Source organism: Onychostruthus taczanowskii, unplaced genomic scaffold (assembly GCF_017590055.1).
Source record: "Onychostruthus taczanowskii isolate IOZ18803 unplaced genomic scaffold, ASM1759005v1 scaffold14, whole genome shotgun sequence".
In the NCBI taxonomy this organism is placed as follows: Eukaryota; Metazoa; Chordata; class Aves; order Passeriformes; family Passeridae; genus Onychostruthus; species Onychostruthus taczanowskii.
In genome coordinates this window covers 11,007,931-11,027,830 of record NW_024498573.1, presented here as the reverse complement: position 1 = coordinate 11,027,830, position 19,900 = coordinate 11,007,931, and the positions used below count along the sequence as shown (strand labels likewise).

At 45.1% G+C, this 19,900-nt stretch overlaps 1 protein-coding gene across 3 annotated transcripts; it reads left to right on the top strand.

The window, feature by feature from the left end:
* The first annotated feature begins 541 nt into the window (after positions 1 to 541).
* On the top strand, positions 542 to 19,558 carry KIF3A (kinesin family member 3A). Of its 3 annotated transcripts, XM_041397624.1 has the most exons (19): positions 542 to 605; positions 1,896 to 2,178; positions 2,804 to 2,948; positions 3,220 to 3,304; positions 3,778 to 3,883; positions 4,639 to 4,778; positions 5,422 to 5,619; positions 5,998 to 6,172; positions 7,158 to 7,247; positions 8,835 to 8,906; positions 10,754 to 10,762; positions 12,348 to 12,504; positions 13,324 to 13,504; positions 13,777 to 13,887; positions 14,641 to 14,766; positions 15,385 to 15,438; positions 15,587 to 15,655; positions 15,863 to 15,987; positions 16,504 to 19,558. In XM_041397624.1, exons 1-19 carry the CDS (start codon positions 600 to 602, stop codon positions 16,550 to 16,552), a joined length of 2,181 nt encoding a protein of 726 aa, XP_041253558.1. In that variant the 5' UTR covers positions 542 to 599; the 3' UTR covers positions 16,553 to 19,558. The 3 variants fall into 3 exon arrangements, with proteins under 3 accessions (XP_041253558.1, XP_041253559.1, XP_041253560.1); XM_041397625.1 differs by lacking the exon at positions 8,835 to 8,906; XM_041397626.1 differs by lacking the exons at positions 8,835 to 8,906; positions 10,754 to 10,762.
* The last annotated feature ends 342 nt before the right edge of the window (positions 19,559 to 19,900 follow it).

Here is a 19,900-nt window from a genome sequence, read left to right as displayed (position 1 = left end):
TCTTCATTGTGTGGAGAACAGGTTGGGCTTGCAGCCCTATCAGAGACCCAGAGCCCCCTTAGACCCCCTATAGCCCTTCCAGAGCAGTGGAGCCTTGTCAAAGCTCTGGAACTCTTCCAGAGCTCTGGAGCACTGGCAGACCCCTCAGAGCCCGGTCACCCCTCAGAGCCCATCGGCCCCGCTGTGAGCCCGGTCACCCCTCACAGCCCGTCGGGCCCGGGCCCCGCTGTGAGCCCGGTCACCCCTCACAGCCCGTCGGGCCCTGGCCCCGCTGTGAGCCCGGTCACCCCTCACAGCCCATCGGCCGCCGCCGGCCCCGCTGTGAGCCCGGTCACCCCTCACAGCCCATCGGCCGCCGCCGGCCCCGCGCTGTCCCCGCTGCCCCCGCCCGCCCGCCGTTCCCATGCCGACGGGGCGCCCCGCCGCGGCCATTGGTTGAGCTCCCTTCGGCCCCGCCTCCCCCCGCCTGCCATTGGTTGCGCGGGCACCGCAGCGCGCGGGGGCTGGCCGCGGGGCGGGGCGCGCGCAGGCGCGGTGCTGTTATTGTTCCGCCGTGCCAGCGCCTGGCCCGGGCTGCCGCGGCCGCCATCGCTATCGCCATGCCGGTGAGGCGCGGGGGGGACGCGGGGTGTGGCCCCCGGGGCTGTCCGGGCACTGCGCACCTCTGCCCGCCGCGCCCGGGGCTGGCAGAGCCCGTCGGCTCCGTTCCCGTGTGCGCGCGGGAGCCGCAGGGCGGGCGGTGCCTGTCAGGCCGAGCGGGGCGGGGGTGACGAGGGGCTGCGGGCGGTGCCAGGCCCCGCAGAGGCGGCGGCGCCTTCGCAGCGGGGAGTGGCGGTCCGGCCGCCCCGGAGGGTCTCGTCCCATATCACGGGGGCTCGTGGAGACGCCGAGTCCCGCTGTTGGTTTTTGGCAGGCGCCTCGTGTGCTTCCCTCCCCCGCCCGAGTGGGGCTGAGCCGCTCTCTGCGTTCAGCAGGACGGCAAAAGCCGCTGCTGAGGCCTGGGAGGAATCGGGGCAGGTGGCAGCTGGAGGGAGAGGCGCTTGGAAAGGGTTTGTTTCGGCTTCACATGCAGTGTAGCTGCTCTAGGAGCAGTTAGAAGCTGAGCTGCAGCACCTCTAGCCCACGGGAGTGTCTCTTAACTAGATTCATCAGCCGTGCTTCAAAATTTGTTTCGGTAACTACATGAAAGGAAATGAATGTGAGGTTTTATAATGCAACATTCAGGTGTTCTAAACTTAAGCATGTATACTGGGTGTTGTAATTAAAATGAATCCCCTTCAGCCAGCACTCCCTGGTATCTGGTTGTGTGCTCTGTGAGGTTGGAGAGTGTATAGTCAGTGTTACTGAAGAAGAATGTCATGGCTGCACCGAATTCCAGCAAACTTTTTGCAGGTTGCAAGGTGAAAATGTTTCTTGAAAAAATTCTTGTGAATGTGAAATGCTCAAGGTTTACTTATTCAGTGTCCATGTTGGCCAACCAACAAAGATCCCATTGCCTGAATAAGCGTGTTGTTCTCTCCACTGTAATTATAAACCAGTCCTGGGTTTAAGTCCCCAAGTTCATGATCCTCTGGAGACGTAGCTGCCCAAGCTGATTCAACAGTGTTTGTGCTTAGACACACAGTAGTTTTATAGTGGGAGATGGCAGGGGTAGATTGGCTATTAGGAAGAAATTCTTCCCTGTGAGGGTGGTGAGGTCATGGCATAGGTTGTCCAGAGCAGCTGTGGTTGTCTCATCCCTGGAAGTGTTCAAGGCCAGGCTGGAGCAACCTGCTCCAGTGGAAGGTGTTTCTGTCCGTGGGGGTGGAACTGGGTATCTTGCACCCCAAACCTTTCTGTGATTCTGTGTTAACACTAGTGTTACAGCCTGTGTATTTTTGTTTAAATAATTACAGATTAACAAGCCTGAGAAGCCGGACAAGCCGGAAAGCTGTGACAATGTCAAGGTGGTTGTTCGCTGCCGGCCTCTCAATGACCGGGAGAAAGCTACAGGCTACAAAATGGCAGTGAACGTGGATGAGATGAGGGGAACTATAACTGTGCATAAAACAGACTCATCCAATGAGCCTCCTAAGACATTCACATTTGACACAGTGTTTGGACCAGAGAGTAAACAGCTGGATGTCTATAATTTAACAGCAAGACCTATTATAGATTCTGTCCTAGAGGGATACAATGGTAAGTCCCTTGTTGTAAGGGAAGGATCTTATTGTCTCTCCTATTCTTTGCTTTGATAAAATTCCTGCTGATCGTGTTTAAGGGAGTTTCACCTTCTGAGGGCTGTAGCCTCAGATCATTTCTGTTGTGGCCTCTAACTTAAAATAGCCTGAAGGCACTTGCTGTTCTGAGTTGTACCCACTGCTGTCGTTAAGAGTGGTAGATAGGTGATGAAGGAGACTCCTGTGAGGTCAGTTAGCTGCATGTTGTTATCCTTTATCTTCTCTTTGCAAAAGATATGCACTGATGTCATTATCAGAATTCTCAGTGGTTCTTCACTGTACGCTTTCAGTACTCAGTGGAACTGAAGTGTACTAGCTTTAGTCACTCTGCAATTTTAAAACAAGCTGACTTTTTATTAGACATCTTGCAGGCTGGATTAAGCAGCAGATAGGTCGTGTTTGCCCAGCATTTCTGTTACTCCAGCCTTGTATTCCAGTAGCTACTGGAGTGGGTGGAAAATTTCAACTCCATGAAAATAGAGGTGTTTGGTGCTATCAGGCTAAGAAGGGATGAAGTAAATCTGCAGTTAGAGTTTAGAGAAGACTTAACTTCCTAAAGTTTGTTCTTTTGTCTTATCCTTCAGGTACTATTTTTGCATATGGGCAGACTGGAACAGGCAAAACCTTCACCATGGAAGGGGTCCGAGCAGTTCCTGAGCTCAGAGGCATCATTCCCAATTCCTTTGCCCATATATTTGGTCACATTGCCAAGGCAGAGGGGGATACAAGGTAAAGGCCTTCCCTTGACTGCTTCTGTTTTTGTTTTTGGTTTGTTCTTCTTTTTTTTTTTTTTAATGTGAATCCATGTGTAGCAGAAGCCTGATCTTGACAATGACAATAGAAATGGTACTTCTCCCAAGATGAAAGGTTCCTATTTAGATAGTTCTTGAGGGGCAGCAGGACTGTGTTGGTATTTCAGTGTTTTCTTTGCACTGTGGCTGTGTTTGTGGGACTTCAGCAAATGTTTTGCTAAGTGAACTACCCAGCTGTTCATCTGCAGGTTTTTAGTTCGTGTCTCTTACCTGGAAATTTACAATGAGGAAGTGCGGGACCTGCTGGGAAAGGACCAGACACAGAGGTTAGAGGTGAGCCTCCTCTTCTGAATGTGGTGTTTGTTTTGAATCAGGGCAGTATTCTGTTTTAAAGTTCAGAGAAGCACTTGCAGGGAAGTGGGAGGTTGGGCTCCTCAGCAGTCCTCTTTTCTTTGCGATGCAATACCTGGATGTCACTGCTGGATTCTTTAAATTTCTTTCACTTGGTCAGTTGCACAAATTGGCTGTTCCACCTGAGGCAGTTTCATACCTGCAGCTCTACCCCAAAGGCCCCTCAGCAGTCCTGAGAATTGGAGATTAGCATTTAAAATTATGTCTTTACAGAGGGAAAACTGTAGCATGTTGTCATTCATGAGTCTTTATTCCTTATCTGCTCTGATTCTAAGTGGAGTGTTTTATGTGCAAGCCAGAAAATGGAGGAGTAAACCACTGTACTGTTACAGTATCACTGGAATTGCTGTGGCGGGTCTCCTAGGGATGCTCAGTCTGAACTCTTTCTCTCTTAGGTGAAAGAGAGACCTGATGTGGGAGTTTATATCAAAGACCTTTCAGCTTATGTTGTAAACAATGCAGATGATATGGACAGAATCATGACTCTGGGCCACAAGAACCGTACGTAGCCTTGCTGTGGGCAGGTTTATAGCTCAGACAGAGTAAAGGTCTGGTTGCCAGACCACAGTAGGAGGTCCTAGTCCTGTTGCCGGGAAGAGTGTTTGGCTGAACAGAACAAAAAGGGTATCTCCTCCCAAGCCCCTTCTGTGCAGGGCCAGGTAAAGAAGGCTGTGCTTCCCACGTCAGCCAGTGCCAGTGGGGATCAGCAAAGGGAGGATGCAATGAGGGCAGTCAGTGGTGTCAGAACTGCTTGTGTGTCTCTAGGTCCTTTTTCCACTTCAGTTCTGATCAGGGTGAACATCAGCCCTGTGCTGCGAGTGGGAGGTAATTTATGCACTCAAAGACTTCTTAGTTAAACTCAGATTATTTAGTGACTTAAACTTCTGATTCCTGTTCCCCTTGGCATGGATTGCTGGGTTCTTATTTCCCAAAATACATCTGTTTTCAGGGATCTGCTATGAACACCTTAAGCTATTGATCTTTAAACAGATGAGGACAGTTGCTGGTCTTGAAAGTTTGTGGTTGGCTTAGAGCTATAGCAGGCTGCAGGACCTTCTGCTAGTCCAGGCTGGAAGTGTACTGCAACTTCAGTGCCCAAGAACAGACTTTGCTGCTGAGTCTGAGCATCCCTGTGCCATCTTCTGGAATACAGGGTTGGGTGAAGAGGTGGGAATGAGTTTCCTCTGAGAGCAGGAAGAGTTAGAAGAAGATGTGATTAACTCTGAAGACATCACTGCTTTTTTCTCTATTAAAAGGTTCTGTTGGTGCCACAAACATGAACGAGCACAGCTCTCGCTCGCACGCCATCTTCACTATCACCATTGAGTGCAGTGAGAAGGGCGTCGATGGCAACATGCACGTGCGCATGGGCAAGCTGCACCTCGTTGATCTTGCTGTGAGTAGGACCAGCCAGGTCTTTGGCAAGACATTTGGTTTGGGTTGTTGAGGTTTTTTCAGAGGATTGTGACCATGTTGTTCATCACTTGCAGGTTCCTTCCCTCAGTGTCACACTTTGAACCAATGTAATTGTGCTGGTAAAACGTGGCTTTAGCCCGAGATTTACGCTGAGGTACCTTTCCTTGGGGAAGATGCAGAAAAACTGAGACTAAGGGCATTCAACTTATTTATATGGTGTGTGCATAGGATGCTCTATGAAACTCTCTCACATAATTGCAGTGTTGCTGTTTGCTCTTTCTCTGCTGACAGGAAGGGCTGTAGATGGCAGTTGGCAGCTCCAGCTGGGGTGCCTTTTAACTGCTGACTGACTTCCCATAATGTTTTTGTTCCTGGGGAGGAGAATCTCCAGTTTCCCAGCTGCATTGCTTTGAGCAATCCAGAATTTGCTGGCACTGAAAGCTTCTGTTTAAGACTTGTGTGACTTGTCTCTTTGACAATATCTGAGATACTTAGCCAGGTTCTCTAATAATGGATTAAGTGGTTAGTGACATGGCTGCCAGCAAAATTTCACATGTAGCTGATTCTGTTTGGAGATGTATTAGAGGATCTGTTTTACCTCCTGCTTCGTGTTCCCTTTGCAGGGTTCTGAAAGACAGACAAAAACTGGAGCCACAGGGCAGAGACTGAAGGAAGCCACCAAGATCAACCTCTCGCTCTCCACACTGGGCAATGTTATCTCTGCACTGGTGGATGGCAAGAGCACCCACGTGCCCTACCGTAACTCCAAACTCACACGGCTGCTGCAGGACTCCCTGGGGGGCAACTCCAAAACCATGATGGTAAGCTGAGATGCCCTTTCCAGTTCCTGCTATTGGGCTGCATTTTTGCAGGGGTAGCATGGTGACTTGAACAGCCTGGCACTTACCTCACTAATCCTAAGCTGTTTGCAGCTTAGAGAACCTTCTGTGTGCATCTCTTTCTATCTTTTCTCTGCCTCCATATAGATGAGGCTCTAAACACAGCACACACGTACGTACATGCGTGAGATTAAACAAAACCTGTGCTTGGGTAGTCAAAAGTGGCTTCAGTGTAGAAGCAGCAGGAAAGCTTGGGAAAGAGTAGCAGTGTGAGACTGTCAAAGCTGGGGTTGCATTATGCAGTGCCTTGTGCTGGGCTCTCACACTGTCCTGCAGTAACTTGGTCTCCACATGTTGCAGTGTGCAAATATTGGACCAGCAGACTACAACTATGATGAGACCATCAGCACTCTCAGGTATGCAAACAGAGCCAAGAACATAAAGAACAAGGCAAGGATTAATGAGGATCCCAAGGATGCTATGCTCCGCCAGTTCCAAAAAGAAATTGAAGAGCTTAAGAAAAAACTGGAAGAAGGTGAGACTCTCCTTCCCCCTTGTGTTCCTCTCTGCACGATGCTTGTTCTGTTTGAATGGCAACATTCTTTGCTACTTGAGGTTAGCTACTGGTGGAGGTCCATGTTCTGGTTTTGTTTGCCCTTCTGGGTGCCAGGGGAGGTGTCTAAGGCTGCTCGTGGGGGTCCAGCTTTCCCACTAGGTGGCACTTGGCACAAGGGTGAGTGGTGGCCTCTGGGCTGGAATCATTGTGCCCAGGTTTTACTGGGTTTCCCTAGCAAGCACAACTGACATGGTATAGGGAAATAAACTGAACTGTAACAACAGATCACACTTCTTCTCTGGCTGGGGAGGAGGGATGCATTTATCAGCAGGAAAATTGTACCAAATTTGTAGAGCTGGAGCTGGGTTTCTAAACACTGTAGAGCAACAAGAAGCCTCGTTAAGCCATGTAACTTCATATCCTCATGTCTCTTATTAGTCCATCAATATGGAGTGACCCTGCTAGAGGGATGCTTGCTAAACAGTGACCAGATGTCACAACATCTCTCTCCTGAGATACACACGGAACAGCTGTAGCAGTAACTCCAGCATGACTTGCTGTTTGTTGTCTGCCCCATGAAGGAGAAGCAGGAAGTGGTCAGTAATGCTTTCTTTTTCTTTCCTCTGAGATGGAAGTGTGAGGTGGAAGAGAAGGTATAGTAGAATCCTGCTAGAGAAACTTCATAGCTTCAGCTGTGCAAAGATACTCTATTTTCCATAAAAAGTAGCCTCTTGAGCTTTAATACATACCCACTGACATCACAGCATTCAGTTGCTTATCTTGATTGTCCTTAAGTTTCCTGAGCCATGGCAAGCTGTCTGCTTGTGCAACAGTTAAGGACTTCTGCAACTACTTGTAAGCTGATGTCAGGCGCTGCTGTGTTTGGATGAATGCTGCTGTCAGAATAACAAGCTGATATGAGGTGAAGGAAAGCTTTTGATAAAAGCACACTCTTTTCTTCCAGGGGAAGAGATCTCTGGTTCTGAATCCAGCGATTCTGAAGAGGAGGATGAAGATGGGGAGATTGGAGAGGAGAAGCGGAAGAAACGGCGGGGTAAGACAGTAGAGATCCCTGTCAGTGCCACCAGCCTTCTCTTACCCACAGGCTGGTGTAGGAAGTGTAGCCAGAGCCAGGCAGGGCCAAGAGGAATTGTAGAGATGCCCTATGCCGCTGCAATTATCATGCCTCTCCTAGAAACGAAGCCCTTTGGTGCCATCTGTGCAGATGGACAGCTCCAAACCTGTGTAGTACCTGCTTCCACTTGGGTAGCTGTGCTTGTCGTGACATCATCCTTTGTGGTGGCTCCCGGGGTGCCGCAAGGTGGCTGCGTATGGCTTGTGGTGGTGTGGAACTTCCCCTGCTTACAGAGGTGGGAGGAAGAAAACACCAAAGATCATTTGTAGGCAGGTGTGGTTTTTATAGCCATGGGTATGATTGGAGGGGAATTTTGGCTGTGGTTTAGGCAAAGGATTCATCTGTCTTAAGAGATCTTCAGTAACTGACTCTACTGATGTCCTATTTTATGTTGATAGAGGGAAAACTTGACCTTTGTGGGGGGGTGTCTTTGTGCTAACTGAAAAGTTTAATGGGAGCTGCACATGCTTTTTTTGGGAGCAGTCTGAAAATCCCATGGTGGAGTTTCCTTTGTCCCACATCAGTGTTAAATTGCTGTGTATAATCTAAACTCCAGGGAATGTTGCTGAACCTGGAGCACCATGGGATGCTGTGGCGTCTTGGGAGCTTGCCTTCTCCTACAACCCTGCTGATAATTCATCATGGATAGTAGAGAAAGTGCCCAAGCCCAGTGCTACATCCCAATTTCCAGCTTCTCTCCTAAACTCATTTTGGCATTCAAACTGCCTTCCTGTCCTGAAGCACCCACATCTGTTGGAAGAAATTCCTGTTATAGCATTTGTGCTTTTAGGTGTACTCTTTTCATTTTGGTGTCTGTCCAAATAGTCATAAATTACTTTTGCCATGCCTTTGGTGAAGTTGTAACAAGTTCATTTTTCACCTTTTGGTTATTTCTAGAAGTGGAAAGCTTGACCACTGTCTCCAAATGTCCTGCCCAAATCTCCTCCCAAGAGGAGACCACCTTCAAAGTGCTGCTTGGAAGGAGTAGAGGGTGAATAACTGACTTATTCAACTCCCAGACAAGTTACTCTAGTTAAGTTCCCTAAGGGAGCTGCTTCACAGGGGTACGTACGGACTGTCCCTGTGTAAGCTGATTCTGCCTTCCAGAGTGAGAAGTGCACATAGCCATGTGTGTAAGACTGGAAAGGATTCATGGTCACTGAATCCTCTGCTATGGCAGATATCCACAGCCTTCTCCACTATGATCTGGTGTTCTCTGCTGTTGTTGCTTGAAATGGAAGCTGCCTTGGCATGTTATTTTAAGCTGTAGTCTGATTAAGATGGGTTTTAACTGAAATGTCTTTCTGAGCATGCAGTTTTGTGCTGGGAAATGGTGGCTTTGCAAGCTGAGTCTGGGAGGGATCCTATCAAGTGCTTCCGGATGGGAACTTGTGCTTTTTTGATCTAGGTTGCTGGCTCTTCTGGGTTTCTTTCCTTTAGAACTAACTTCCCATCTGCATGTTTCTTCCTCTGGGTTTTTCTGTGGGACGCATTTCTGTTTTCCAGGCAGTAGCAGCAGCAGTAGTTCAGACTCCACATGCTCTGTCATAGAGAAACCTCTGGATAAGTCCTTCACTAGTGAGTGGGAGCTCTTAAGTCCTTTAAGCTTTGGCCTTTCCATAATCTGCACACTCCTTTTTGCAATGTTGCACTCTTCCCTGCTTTGTCTGTTGGAAAGATAAACCTCAGGCTGTAACTCTGCTAAAGCATGCCTTTCCTTTGCTGCTTCCATGCTTGCAACAGTTACTCAATGTGCACGTTGTTAGCCAGATAAGTGAAAGAATAGGAAACAATGCTTGAGCACGATTTAAAGGTAATTGAGAAATAATAGGTTAAAAAAATCCAGTTTGCAGCTTGTGTTAAATGCGCCTTTTAAAATACGGGGGAAAAAACTGAGCTAATTCTTTAATGGGAGTTGCTACAATATGAATTCATAAAAAGGACTGCTAGATATGTATTCTATATTATATTGGACTCTGCCTTCTCAAAATTAGTCTTGGAGAACAGTTAAACAGCATGAGGTTTATACTAGTGAAGAAAATGTGGCAATGCTTGGTCGATTGGCTTTATTTCTGCAGATACTTTAAAAAATATCCTTGGTGGTTGGGGTTTAAGTGCCCCATAATACTGACTTCTTGATGTCTGTGGGACTTAGTTCAGAGGGGCAGGAGATGCAGATTTTGGTCTAGTAGTAAGGAAGGTCTGGGCTGCTCCTGGGCAGAGAGGTCACTGTGCCTGTAAAAACCTACAGTCAGTGAGGATTGAGGAAACAAATCACATCTTGGGACTTGGCTTGTGGGGACTTCACCTGGTGTTGTTTTTATCCTGGACTCCACTCTTCTCCCTGTGTGGAGAGACCCTGGAAAGTATTGCTGTGTAGTTCACTCACCTTACACTAGTGACATTAGTGGAAAGCCTCAGCTCAGAGAATGGTGGTAGCAGGGTTAGAGGGAACACAACCCAGGAGAGACCTTTGGTGGATCATGACTGTAGTCTGGGAATTCCAGTTGCTTCAATCCTGCTCCTTTAAAGCTTGCTTGGAACCTGTTTTATTTGGATGAGGACAGTTAATAGCAAACTGCTGATGTGTCAGCAGGTGGATGAGTCCATCTCCTGCAGGTTTGGAGACAGCCCTGTAAGGGGAAGTTGTGCTGGGCTTTTGGCAATTGGGATAAGTGTAGCTTTTTGTAGTTTGGGGTATTAACTGTCCTCTAGTGTGACCCTTCTGCATGTGGTGTCTTTCATTATCCCTTTCCTATCCTGCCTTTTTTGTTGCACTTGCTTGAATAACCAAAAGTGGCTCTATACCTCTATGGAAGCACCAGTTACTGCAAATTAACTTACTAATCCCCTGTGTGATTAAATGGAGGAATCTTGTGTTGAGACTCCCTGTGTGCAACTGTCTTGTATCTTGCAAAGAATTGGCTTGGAAATCTTGGTTAAAACTTAGAACATGTATTCTGGATGCTAATATTTTACAGGTAATATAACAGAATTTGCTCTCTTGAGTGTGGGGAGCATTAAGTTTATTAATTGAAGGAGAAATCCACCCCCTTTAACTGTTTCTTAGGTCATGATCCTTGCAGCTGGCTCCTAATGTTGTGTTTAGATCCAGCATTGCACTGAATGGGCAGAAGAATGCAAGAGTGAGCTGAAGATTGTCCTGGATTTGCAAAGCACTCTGAAGCACAGACACGTTCTCTGCTTTAGCATAACATGATGCATTAGTGTTTGCTTTAATAGAGGGGTTCTTAGTTATGATTCTCATATTTTCTACCCTAGAAACATGATTATAAAATTTGTTGTTTGTTCTGGTGCTGATGATCTTTGTCCAAAATGATCAAAGCAATAACATTTTCTCTCCTCCTCTTTTTATGTGTTTGCTGCCTCTCTGCGATTTGCTTTCTACTTCTTCTTAATGCAAGATCAAGCAGGTTGGTGTAATTGATTTTCACCTCCTTACATTTGCAAAGCTTGTAAAAGGATCTTACAACTTGCTTCACTTCACCTTTTTCTCCTAAACTGAGAATATGTAGGTCTATGTCCTAATAGTAAGAAGCCTTTATCTGGCTTATCTCATATGATGAGCTCTGTATAGCACTTCCAGAAAGCTTCTTACTCAGAGACTAATTAGTGAGAGATTTTTGTACCACAAGCCCAGAAAGAAGTGCTCATTATCTGATTCTGAAGTGTAGCAGATGGCAGTGAAGATGTTTGCTGTACTGGTGAAGTCCTTGCCTTGCAACAAAAGTAATTAAAGCTGTTGTGCACATGAAGAACTATGTATGCAGATGTGAAAATATGTTCATGCATGTTTACATATGCAGTACACTTTGATGGAGTGTTTATGTGCATAATGTATATATGATTATAAAGAAAATAAATCTATATAAATGAAGCTGAATATCTTGAAGACTGGAGGAGGAGAAGCCTTTTACTGAACAGCTTCCTTGATTGTGTTCTGACTGTGTGCATTATGTCCCTGTGAAAAAAAGTCAGATGGCAGTCAGTGGCTCCTGTTAGTTTCAAGTGCAGCTGGATTCTACAGGGTGGGGTTTTCTCATGTCTGGAAAAGCAAAACAAGAAAATTATGGATTCACTTGTGAATAAATGGATATTTAGGAGTAGTAGATTTGAGGAAATGCATTCTTATTCCACATAACCCCCCAGGATCTCTATGTTCACCTGTCTTGGACACTCCTGGGATTGCAATGAAAATTGGCTCAAGACTTGCAGAGTCTGGCTTTCTAGAGCAGCAGCCTCACACTTCGTTTCAAATTTGGAGTGTTTGGGACCAAATCTTGAGGTCAGTGGGTTCAGTGAGTTGCTCTGGCCACTGCCTTGGTAGCCCCACAAGACCTGGACCTGGAGTGCTGCTGTGGTAGTTCTGTTGTAAAGACACAGCTGATAAAGCCAGAGCCGACCTTGATACTTTCAAATCTGTGGGTAGTCACTGTTACATAGAGCAAATACCATCAAGAAGTTTCTTTAGTTGCCTGGTTTTCATAGGGCAGTTCTGATTTTTCTCTTATTTCCATAGTAGTGTTTTCTTAAAAATATCTACAGGCTCACAGAACAGGTAAGCTTGTAAGGAAGGCAGTGAATGAGTGGAATGGTAGAGATGCTAATCTGAAATTCGAGTATGTAACTCATGGTAGCTGAGCTCTTGTAGCTGTAGTCAAGGCAGTCTTGTATTTTCCTTCCTGTGATCTGCATTGTTAGATCATCAGGGTTTCCAGATTGGGCTTCTCTGCAAGCAGTGTTCCTTCTCCAGTGTTGTTTGTATGTTTTAGATTTTGGGGGCATTAGGTTGCAGTGATAGTTACACAGTTAAGTAGGAGCTGGTGACAACTGGCCAGTTTTAAAACGGGATTTGAAGGACTGAGTTTTGCCCATTTTGAGGCTGATACCTAATGAAATTTTTGTTAATTCCAAGTATTGAATCCGAACTTGGAAAAAATGCTGTGATACAGAGCATTTTTGCAGTGAACTAACTTGTTTTCCCCATATCTCTCAAAGGCAAAAAGAAAGTTTCACCTGATAAGATGGTAGAGATGCAAGCAAAGATTGAAGAAGAGAGAAAAGCTCTTGAAACTAAGCTTGATATGGAAGAAGAAGAAAGAAATAAAGCCAGAGCTGAACTGGAGAAGAGAGAAAAAGATTTGCTCAAAGCTCAGTGAGTACCATGCTCTGAGCAGTTTGTGTGGTTGTGTGGGTTGTTCCTTCCTTAATCATACAAATATCTGGAGATGCATGGTAAGGTGCCTGTCAAACTTTGTAGAAAGTGAACATCACCCCTTGCTATTGTCAGGGTGAAAGGGGAGCTATTCTGCTTTGAGAGTGTAGAGTATATGGGAAAGACACGCTTTTATCCTTTTGTCACTCTTTTCTTAACTTTACTTGTGCAAGATAGCCTAGAAACATAAATTAATCTCCCAAGAGCTGTGAGGGGCAGCAGTACTGTTCTGTAACAGGCCAGGTTTCCTACAGCACAGTTGCTAGCATGTAATTTTGGGTGTAAGGGTGCTCTATTCTGAAGCCAGAAAGCTGCTAAAGTCACACTACCCTATGCAAACAGCCTGCTCCAGCAGCAGCCAGCATTCCTGGTTTGCACTTCAGCAGCTGCCTTGATCTCTGTTCACTCCACTCTATTTCAGCAGCTGCCTCTGGGCATTGCTGTGCTGGCAGGGCCCTTTTGGGAGAGGGTGCCTTGAGTAGCTGGTGATGTCACTGTGTGCTTGCAGCCCCTCACAGAGGTGACTTGCAGTGGGAGGCACTCCTTTGCTGACCTGGTTTTAGTTGAGAGAAAGTGGTGGGAGCTGGAGCTTGGGGAATTTGCTGTTTCGCTTGCACTGCCTCACCCCCACTTAAGCCCTCAGCAGCAGGACAAGTTTTTCCAGCCCTGTGAGTTCTGTCTGGGCTACAAAACCAAGCTGGACCTGATGCCTGCTGAGCATGGTAGGACAGGAAGTCTCACACCTACCTGTCTGTCTAGGCAAGAGCACCAGTCCCTGCTGGAGAAACTCTCTGCATTAGAGAAGAAGGTGATTGTGGGAGGAGTGGACTTGCTGGCAAAAGCAGAGGAGCAAGAGAAGCTTTTAGAAGAATCAAACATGGAACTGGAGGAACGAAGGAAGAGAGCAGAGCAGCTTCGCAAGGAGCTCGAGGAGAAGGAGGTGGGGTTATCTGCTGTGGCTGTCTGCAAACAGCAATGGCAGGGCACACCAGGATGTGTTACCCTGCTCTGGAAGCACTTCAGGAGCCACCCCTCCACAGGTCACTTATTGACTGTGCAGCCCCTGCAGGTCTGAGCCAGCCTGGCTCAGCCAGGGCTCTGTACTCCTGGCAAAAGCTTTGTTTGTTTGAGTAGATTTTCCTCTTGTTCATGGTGTTGCAGAGAGTTTCTGTGATTGTTAATGTGTGTGTCTGTGCTAAATGTTGTCCACAGCAAGAACGCTTGGACATTGAGGAGAAGTACACCAACCTCCAGGAGGAAGCACAAGGGAAAACCAAGAAACTGAAGAAAGTTTGGACCATGCTTATGGCTGCGAAGTCAGAGGTTAGTATCTAAAGCCAGTGATCCTGGGAGGCACTAGAGGTGGGAAGGGTGAGCCATCAGCTTTGTAATGCTGGAAAATGTGCTGTATGTTTAGAAATGTCTTTCTGTAATGTCAATTTCACTCGCATAATTAAAAAATACTAAGAGTACTTTTGGGGCTTTAGAACAGTGTGTTGCAGAGCTTTTCCCCAGGCCAGGCTGAGAAGGGTTATCTGTGAGACCCTAAGATATCAAGAACTTCAAGAAAAACCACTGGTTATTTCTGAAATAAAATGCAAGTTGCTTGTTGGCAGCCCCATGTCCTGCTTTGCTGCAGCCCAAAGGCTTCTCTGCTCTGAGCTGCCTGTCCTTTAGGACTGATGCCCTTGTTACCTCATCCTCAGTCACTGGATCAGTGTATCTGGGCTGGTAGCTGGAGTTTCTGTTTCATAAAAAATGCATTTGGCCTTGGGATCAGAGATTTTCCTTGAAACCTTGCCAGTGATGCAACTTGTCTCATGCTCTTCATCTAGACATAGCTAAATAAGCTTGGATTGGCAGAAGGCCAGTTTTGGGTTTATGAAACTGAGAACTTAATGTTGTTTTCAGCCATCTCTGAGCTGAAATGTTTCAGACGATTTATCGTTCAGAGATATTCTGGTATTAATAACCAGAGTTTGCTTTTGTTTTCCAAAAACCTCATACAGACAGAAGAGGCTGCTGCCATGTGTTAAGATAAGTCTGATGCCTCTCAAATGCCTGTTTTGTTTTCAGATGGCAGATCTACAGCAAGAGCATCAGAGAGAGATTGAAGGGTTGCTGGAAAACATTCGGCAGCTGAGCAGGGAGCTTCGTCTTCAGATTCTCATCATAGACAACTTCATTCCTCAGGACTACCAGGTGAAGGCAAAGCACCTGAGCCTGAGGCAGGAGTTGTGCTGTGCTAATTTCAGTTCTCTTGCAGCATATTTTCCTAAAGGCTTATAAAAATAAGAAAACCACATTGACCATATAGTTAACTGTTAAATTCACCGTGTGCCCATGCAGTGGGTCTATTCAAAATCTTTTTTTCCATTACCTTGAAGTTGTGCTTGCTAATGTCTGATATTAACACAAAGACTGAATTTTTAAATCTTTGACGTTCTCTGTGACTCCAGTATACAGAAAGTTCACAATGACATTAAATATAATGCACACTATTTAATGGGAAAAGGGAAATTCTTTTTATAGTTTTCATTTTGTCCATATTACAGTGTTTGCTTACTGCTGTCTTGATGATGTCGGCATAATGGAAACCACGTGCTTTAGGGGACTCTCCAGTACATACAGTATTTTTCTCTTCTATAGACTTCAGAGTATAAATGGTGTGGGGGGGTAGCTGTCCTGATAGGAACGACTTGTAAGGGATCAAAATTCTTCTTAAGCAGCTTGTGCAGGCCTTAGGATTTATGTTCTGGAAAGTGCACCTGGAGGGTAGATTGTGCAAGTCTAACGCTTACTGTCCTGACTTCTTTGTAGGAAATGATTGAGAACTACGTTCACTGGAACGAAGACATAGGAGAGTGGCAGCTGGTAAGAATGGCTGCCTGGCTTGTGTACAAGCTAATGTTAGTATGAGCTTCTGAGGGGTTTAATTGAGCCCAGGAAGAAACTGGTGAAGCTGTAGTCAGTTTGCTATGCACAGTAGACTTTACTAACAACCTTTTTTTTCTGCTTATAGAAATGTGTTGCATATACTGGAAACAATATGAGGAAACAGACGCCTGTCCTGGATAAAAAAGAGAAAGATGTGAGTGACTGTTGAGTTGATGTATTGAACTGTACAGGCCCAAGTCCTGCCTTAGATTGCCACTCTGTATTTAGTGCCAAACTGTCCAATCTCAATTTTCTTTTCTTTTGAAGATACGAGTCTTTGAGTGTCATGAAAGCACCATTGATGAGTGTATAAAATTATTCTCATGACTTTGTCTTATGAGACTTTCTGGTGTTTTTCTAGCCCTTTGAAGTGGACCTTTCCCATGTTTACTTAGCCTACACTGAAGAAAGCTTGAGGCAATCTCTGATGAAGCTGGAGAGGCCGAGGACTTCAAAAGGAAGATCCAGGCCCAAGACGGGTAGAAGGTGAAGAACTCTGGGGTATTTATGTGCAATGAGGGATTTACCCAAGGGAAGGCTGAAGTTTGTATATGCAAACTTACTACAAGTCTTCAAACATTTGCTTAATGAGAAGACAAAGGACAAAATTTTGCATGGTATAGTTCAGTGTTGCCAGGTGTGACAGAACCAAGTCTCTTAACTGCACTAGATCTTGTCCAGAAAGACTTGTCTAGGGATTTTCTGGTGTTTTTTTGCTGCATTCTCCTCTTCCAGCTCCTTGCTTTATTTTGCTGCATTTGGTGGTGCAGTTTAACCCAATCTGGCACATTGCTAGTGCAAACACTGGTACCAGTGGAGAGGAGAGAGCTGTTGGGGGAGATTTCATATGCTTTCTTGTGCTTTTTGTTTGGTTGGTTTTGCTTATGGAGAAGTCCTGTCACGTAGTTTTGACTTAAATGTGGCTGGTCCCTGTCTTTTCTAGACAGCATAATGATGTCTGTGTGGTGTTGTTTTTCCCTTTCCTTTCTGCTCTCCAAACAGAAAACGTTCGGCCAAGCCAGGAGCTGTCATTGATTCCCTGCTGCAGTAGTGTCACCTGGTCAGAATTCCTGTAAAAATCAGTGAGTGTATAAGGTTTGGCCAGAATATGGAATTCAAGAGATGGCACAGTTTGACGTGGCTATAATTTTTTTATTTAAAAAAATGTATTTTCCTTAGTTGCCTGTATATTGTATGTTATATTAACATAATATTAAACCGGTATGTATGATTGATGGTTGTGAAATTCCGTGTATTAAATGTGTTGTGCAGGGAAACTTGTTGGTAATCCTTGTTGAAACGTATGGAAAATAGGGTTCTAGATATGTGTTTAAGTGCTAGATGTGTTAGTTCAAAACAGTTAATGAAATCCTGAAATTAAGGCTGGTAAATCTGACTTATGCCCTGCTTTGCACATAACTGGCAGCTTTCACTGTTGTCCTCTGTTGCACTGATCTGTGTTTGAATGTAGTTGCTGCAAACCTTTAAGAGCATCAAATCTTTTTATTTAATATTCCTCACTGTGGCTGTTAACACACTGTGTTATGTGTTGAATACACAGTCCTTTTCCCTTTTTGCTGTCTTGCTGTACAGAGAAAGTAGCTGGGTAGGAAAAACATGAACCACAAAAGTATTGAGATTTCTGAAAAGGGACCATGGGTGTCTAATAGTTTTATTTTTACCAGTTTGTTTGTGATCTGCTGGCACTGTGGAGAATGAGACCTTGGATATTAAGGCAGAAGAGAGCTTTTTTCCTTCTTTTAAGACTGTGTTACTTTGGCAGCTTTTTATGCTTCAGGGCTGGTATTTTTGTGTGAGTGGTTCTGTAATCCGAACAGCCGAGATGCTTTAAGGAGGATGCTGTAACACCAGGACTTGGTGTCAGCCATGGGGCTGTGAGCACTGTGGCTCTATTTCCTCATCCCTGGCTACAAGGCACTGGGCCACTGCTCTACACTGAGGATAAATTTGACTCTCCTTTAGTAAAACAGAAGGAATTGTCCAGTTTTCCCAGAACAATATCCCCTGACATAGCTGATGCTGTGTTCCTGTGTATACTGTGTGCATCTCTGGCTATGCTCTAAAAGGAAGAAACTTTTGGTCTCTGATAATAACCATTTATTTGTGATGGCTGCTCTTTTTATTTGATATTTATGCTGCTAATAGACACATATCACTTTAATATGTTACTTTTGTGTCACAGAGAAAACGCATCTCCTTCGGACTGTGTGTGTTCTATAACTCATCACATCAGCTGTGGGTGTCCCAACAGCTCCTGTGCAGGGTGGAGGGATGAGCTGTAACCTCATCTTAGAGTTTCCTGGAGGATTAAAAGCTGTGATTACTCACAGGGGAGGTGGAGTCCTTCAGTGTGACAGAAAACAAGACAGCTCCTCAGGTGTCTTGAGTCCTTGCTAGTAGCCATATCTGCTTTTACCAGAATGTTCCTGTGAATTACTTAAAGACGTTAAATTCCCTTTCTTTCTGTCATTATGGTTATCTGGAGGGACCTTGGGGTCTGTGACAGGATCTGTAATAGTTAAAACTGGTCTTGCAAGGACCTATTTTGCTCTGAAGCATATATTCAGTGCTGTTCTAAACAAGCTGTAAGCTTTTTCCTGGTGTTTTTAATGGCTTTTTTTCAGGATCATGACCTGGAAGAACACGCTGCCCTCTCTATTGGGGGGAGTGTCACCTGAATTCATACAGCATACAGATACAAACACTGGCATTTGTTTTTTCTAGCCTAGCATTTAGGGGTAAATGCTCAAACTTTCTTGATTGAAGCTGTAGTTGGTTTTGCTTGTGAAGAGCTGACCTTATCTTAAATGTGCTTGAATAGAGTTGGATTATCTCTTATTAATACATACTTCTCATCAAAATATCCAGACTGAAAATGGCTTAAATGCTGCTTAAAGTCTTCCAGTTCTGAGTCCAAGCAGATAGATGCATAGCTGTGGCCTGTACTAGTTCTCAGAACCAGAGATAACTTCTCTTCCCTTTTTGTGTGCTAACATTTATTGAATGATCTGGTTTTGCAGGAGTTAATCCAGAACTGTGCTTTCAGAAAGACCATTGAAAATCCTTTTACCTGACAGGTATCAGTCACTCCAAGATACTGCTGTGAACCATGGTACTCCATTTAAAATACTGAAATATTTAAAATGCTTCAAATGCAAAGGCATGTGATTTACAATTAACATAACAGTCCTGCAGCTGAAAACTTTAGTACTCTGCATGTTTAAGTGAGCCTTGGAGCAGGGGTAAATAGTAAGTAATTACTTGCACACATTTAATTGGCAAATTGGAAAAACTGTTACAGAGGCTTGGAGGACAAATTATTTGCTCTGTAAGAGGATTTTAAATAAAGTGAAACACACTCCTGGTCATGTGCCCTGTCAGCTGGGCTCACCTGTTAAGTGATGTATTTTGTTGAAGTTCTGGGAAGTTTCTTGTAAAACCAGGGAATTTGGCTTGTGGATTTACCACATGGGCCCTCTCTATAGCCCTGCCCATCTGTGAATGTTTAATGGACCCATAATGTCCTTATTAAAACACAAGATTTGATTTATATGGACTTCTAAGAGCTTAATACAGCCTTTCTTGTGGGTCAGTATGTGCTCTGTGGTAGTTCTCAAAACTCATCTTACATGACATACACTGTGTGTGCTCATCTTTGCATTTGCTAACAGAAGATTCTCCTCATTCTAGAACATTGACCTTAACAATGAGATTTTTGCTTAATGTTGTATAAATGAGTTATTTAATATTTAACTTGTTCCTAATCCGTTAAGAGGAAGGGAAGTGGTCCTTAGTGCCTTTTACTGACTACAATGTGTGCACATGTCCAGCTTTCACCTTTCTCCACAGTTCTGCTTAGCCAGGCCTGCATAGAGGGAAAAACTGCTTGTCTGTATAATTTGTCATTCTGTTTGGTTTTTTTAACTCTGTTTATTTCTAACTGTATCTTGTTTTGTTAAAGTTAATTCATTATACTGTATATATCAATATTGTGTCCCTGGAGCATGTTCATACCATGAAATAAAAATCTTGATTCCTAATTCCACTTTGTATGCATGTTCTCCATATAACATTATACACAGCATATCTTTTTAACTCAGTTGTGTCAGGACTGGGTGAGGAAGGGTGGGTGAGGTGCCTCTGTAGCTCTGAGCTGCACAGCTTGCTGGGGAAATGTTTGGGATGTGTTGAAGCCTTGTTGCCCAGCCCCAAGGCCACGGGCAGCAGGACCTTGTGGAAGGTGGTGTGAATTTACCTGCAGCAGCTGGGTGCTCAGCTCTGTTTGCTGCTTGAGCTGTGCTGCTTGGCAGTGCCTGTGGCCCCCCAGCTCAGCCCCAGGGACCAGGTTTTCCATGGTCTGCAGGTCCCGGGAGTCCTG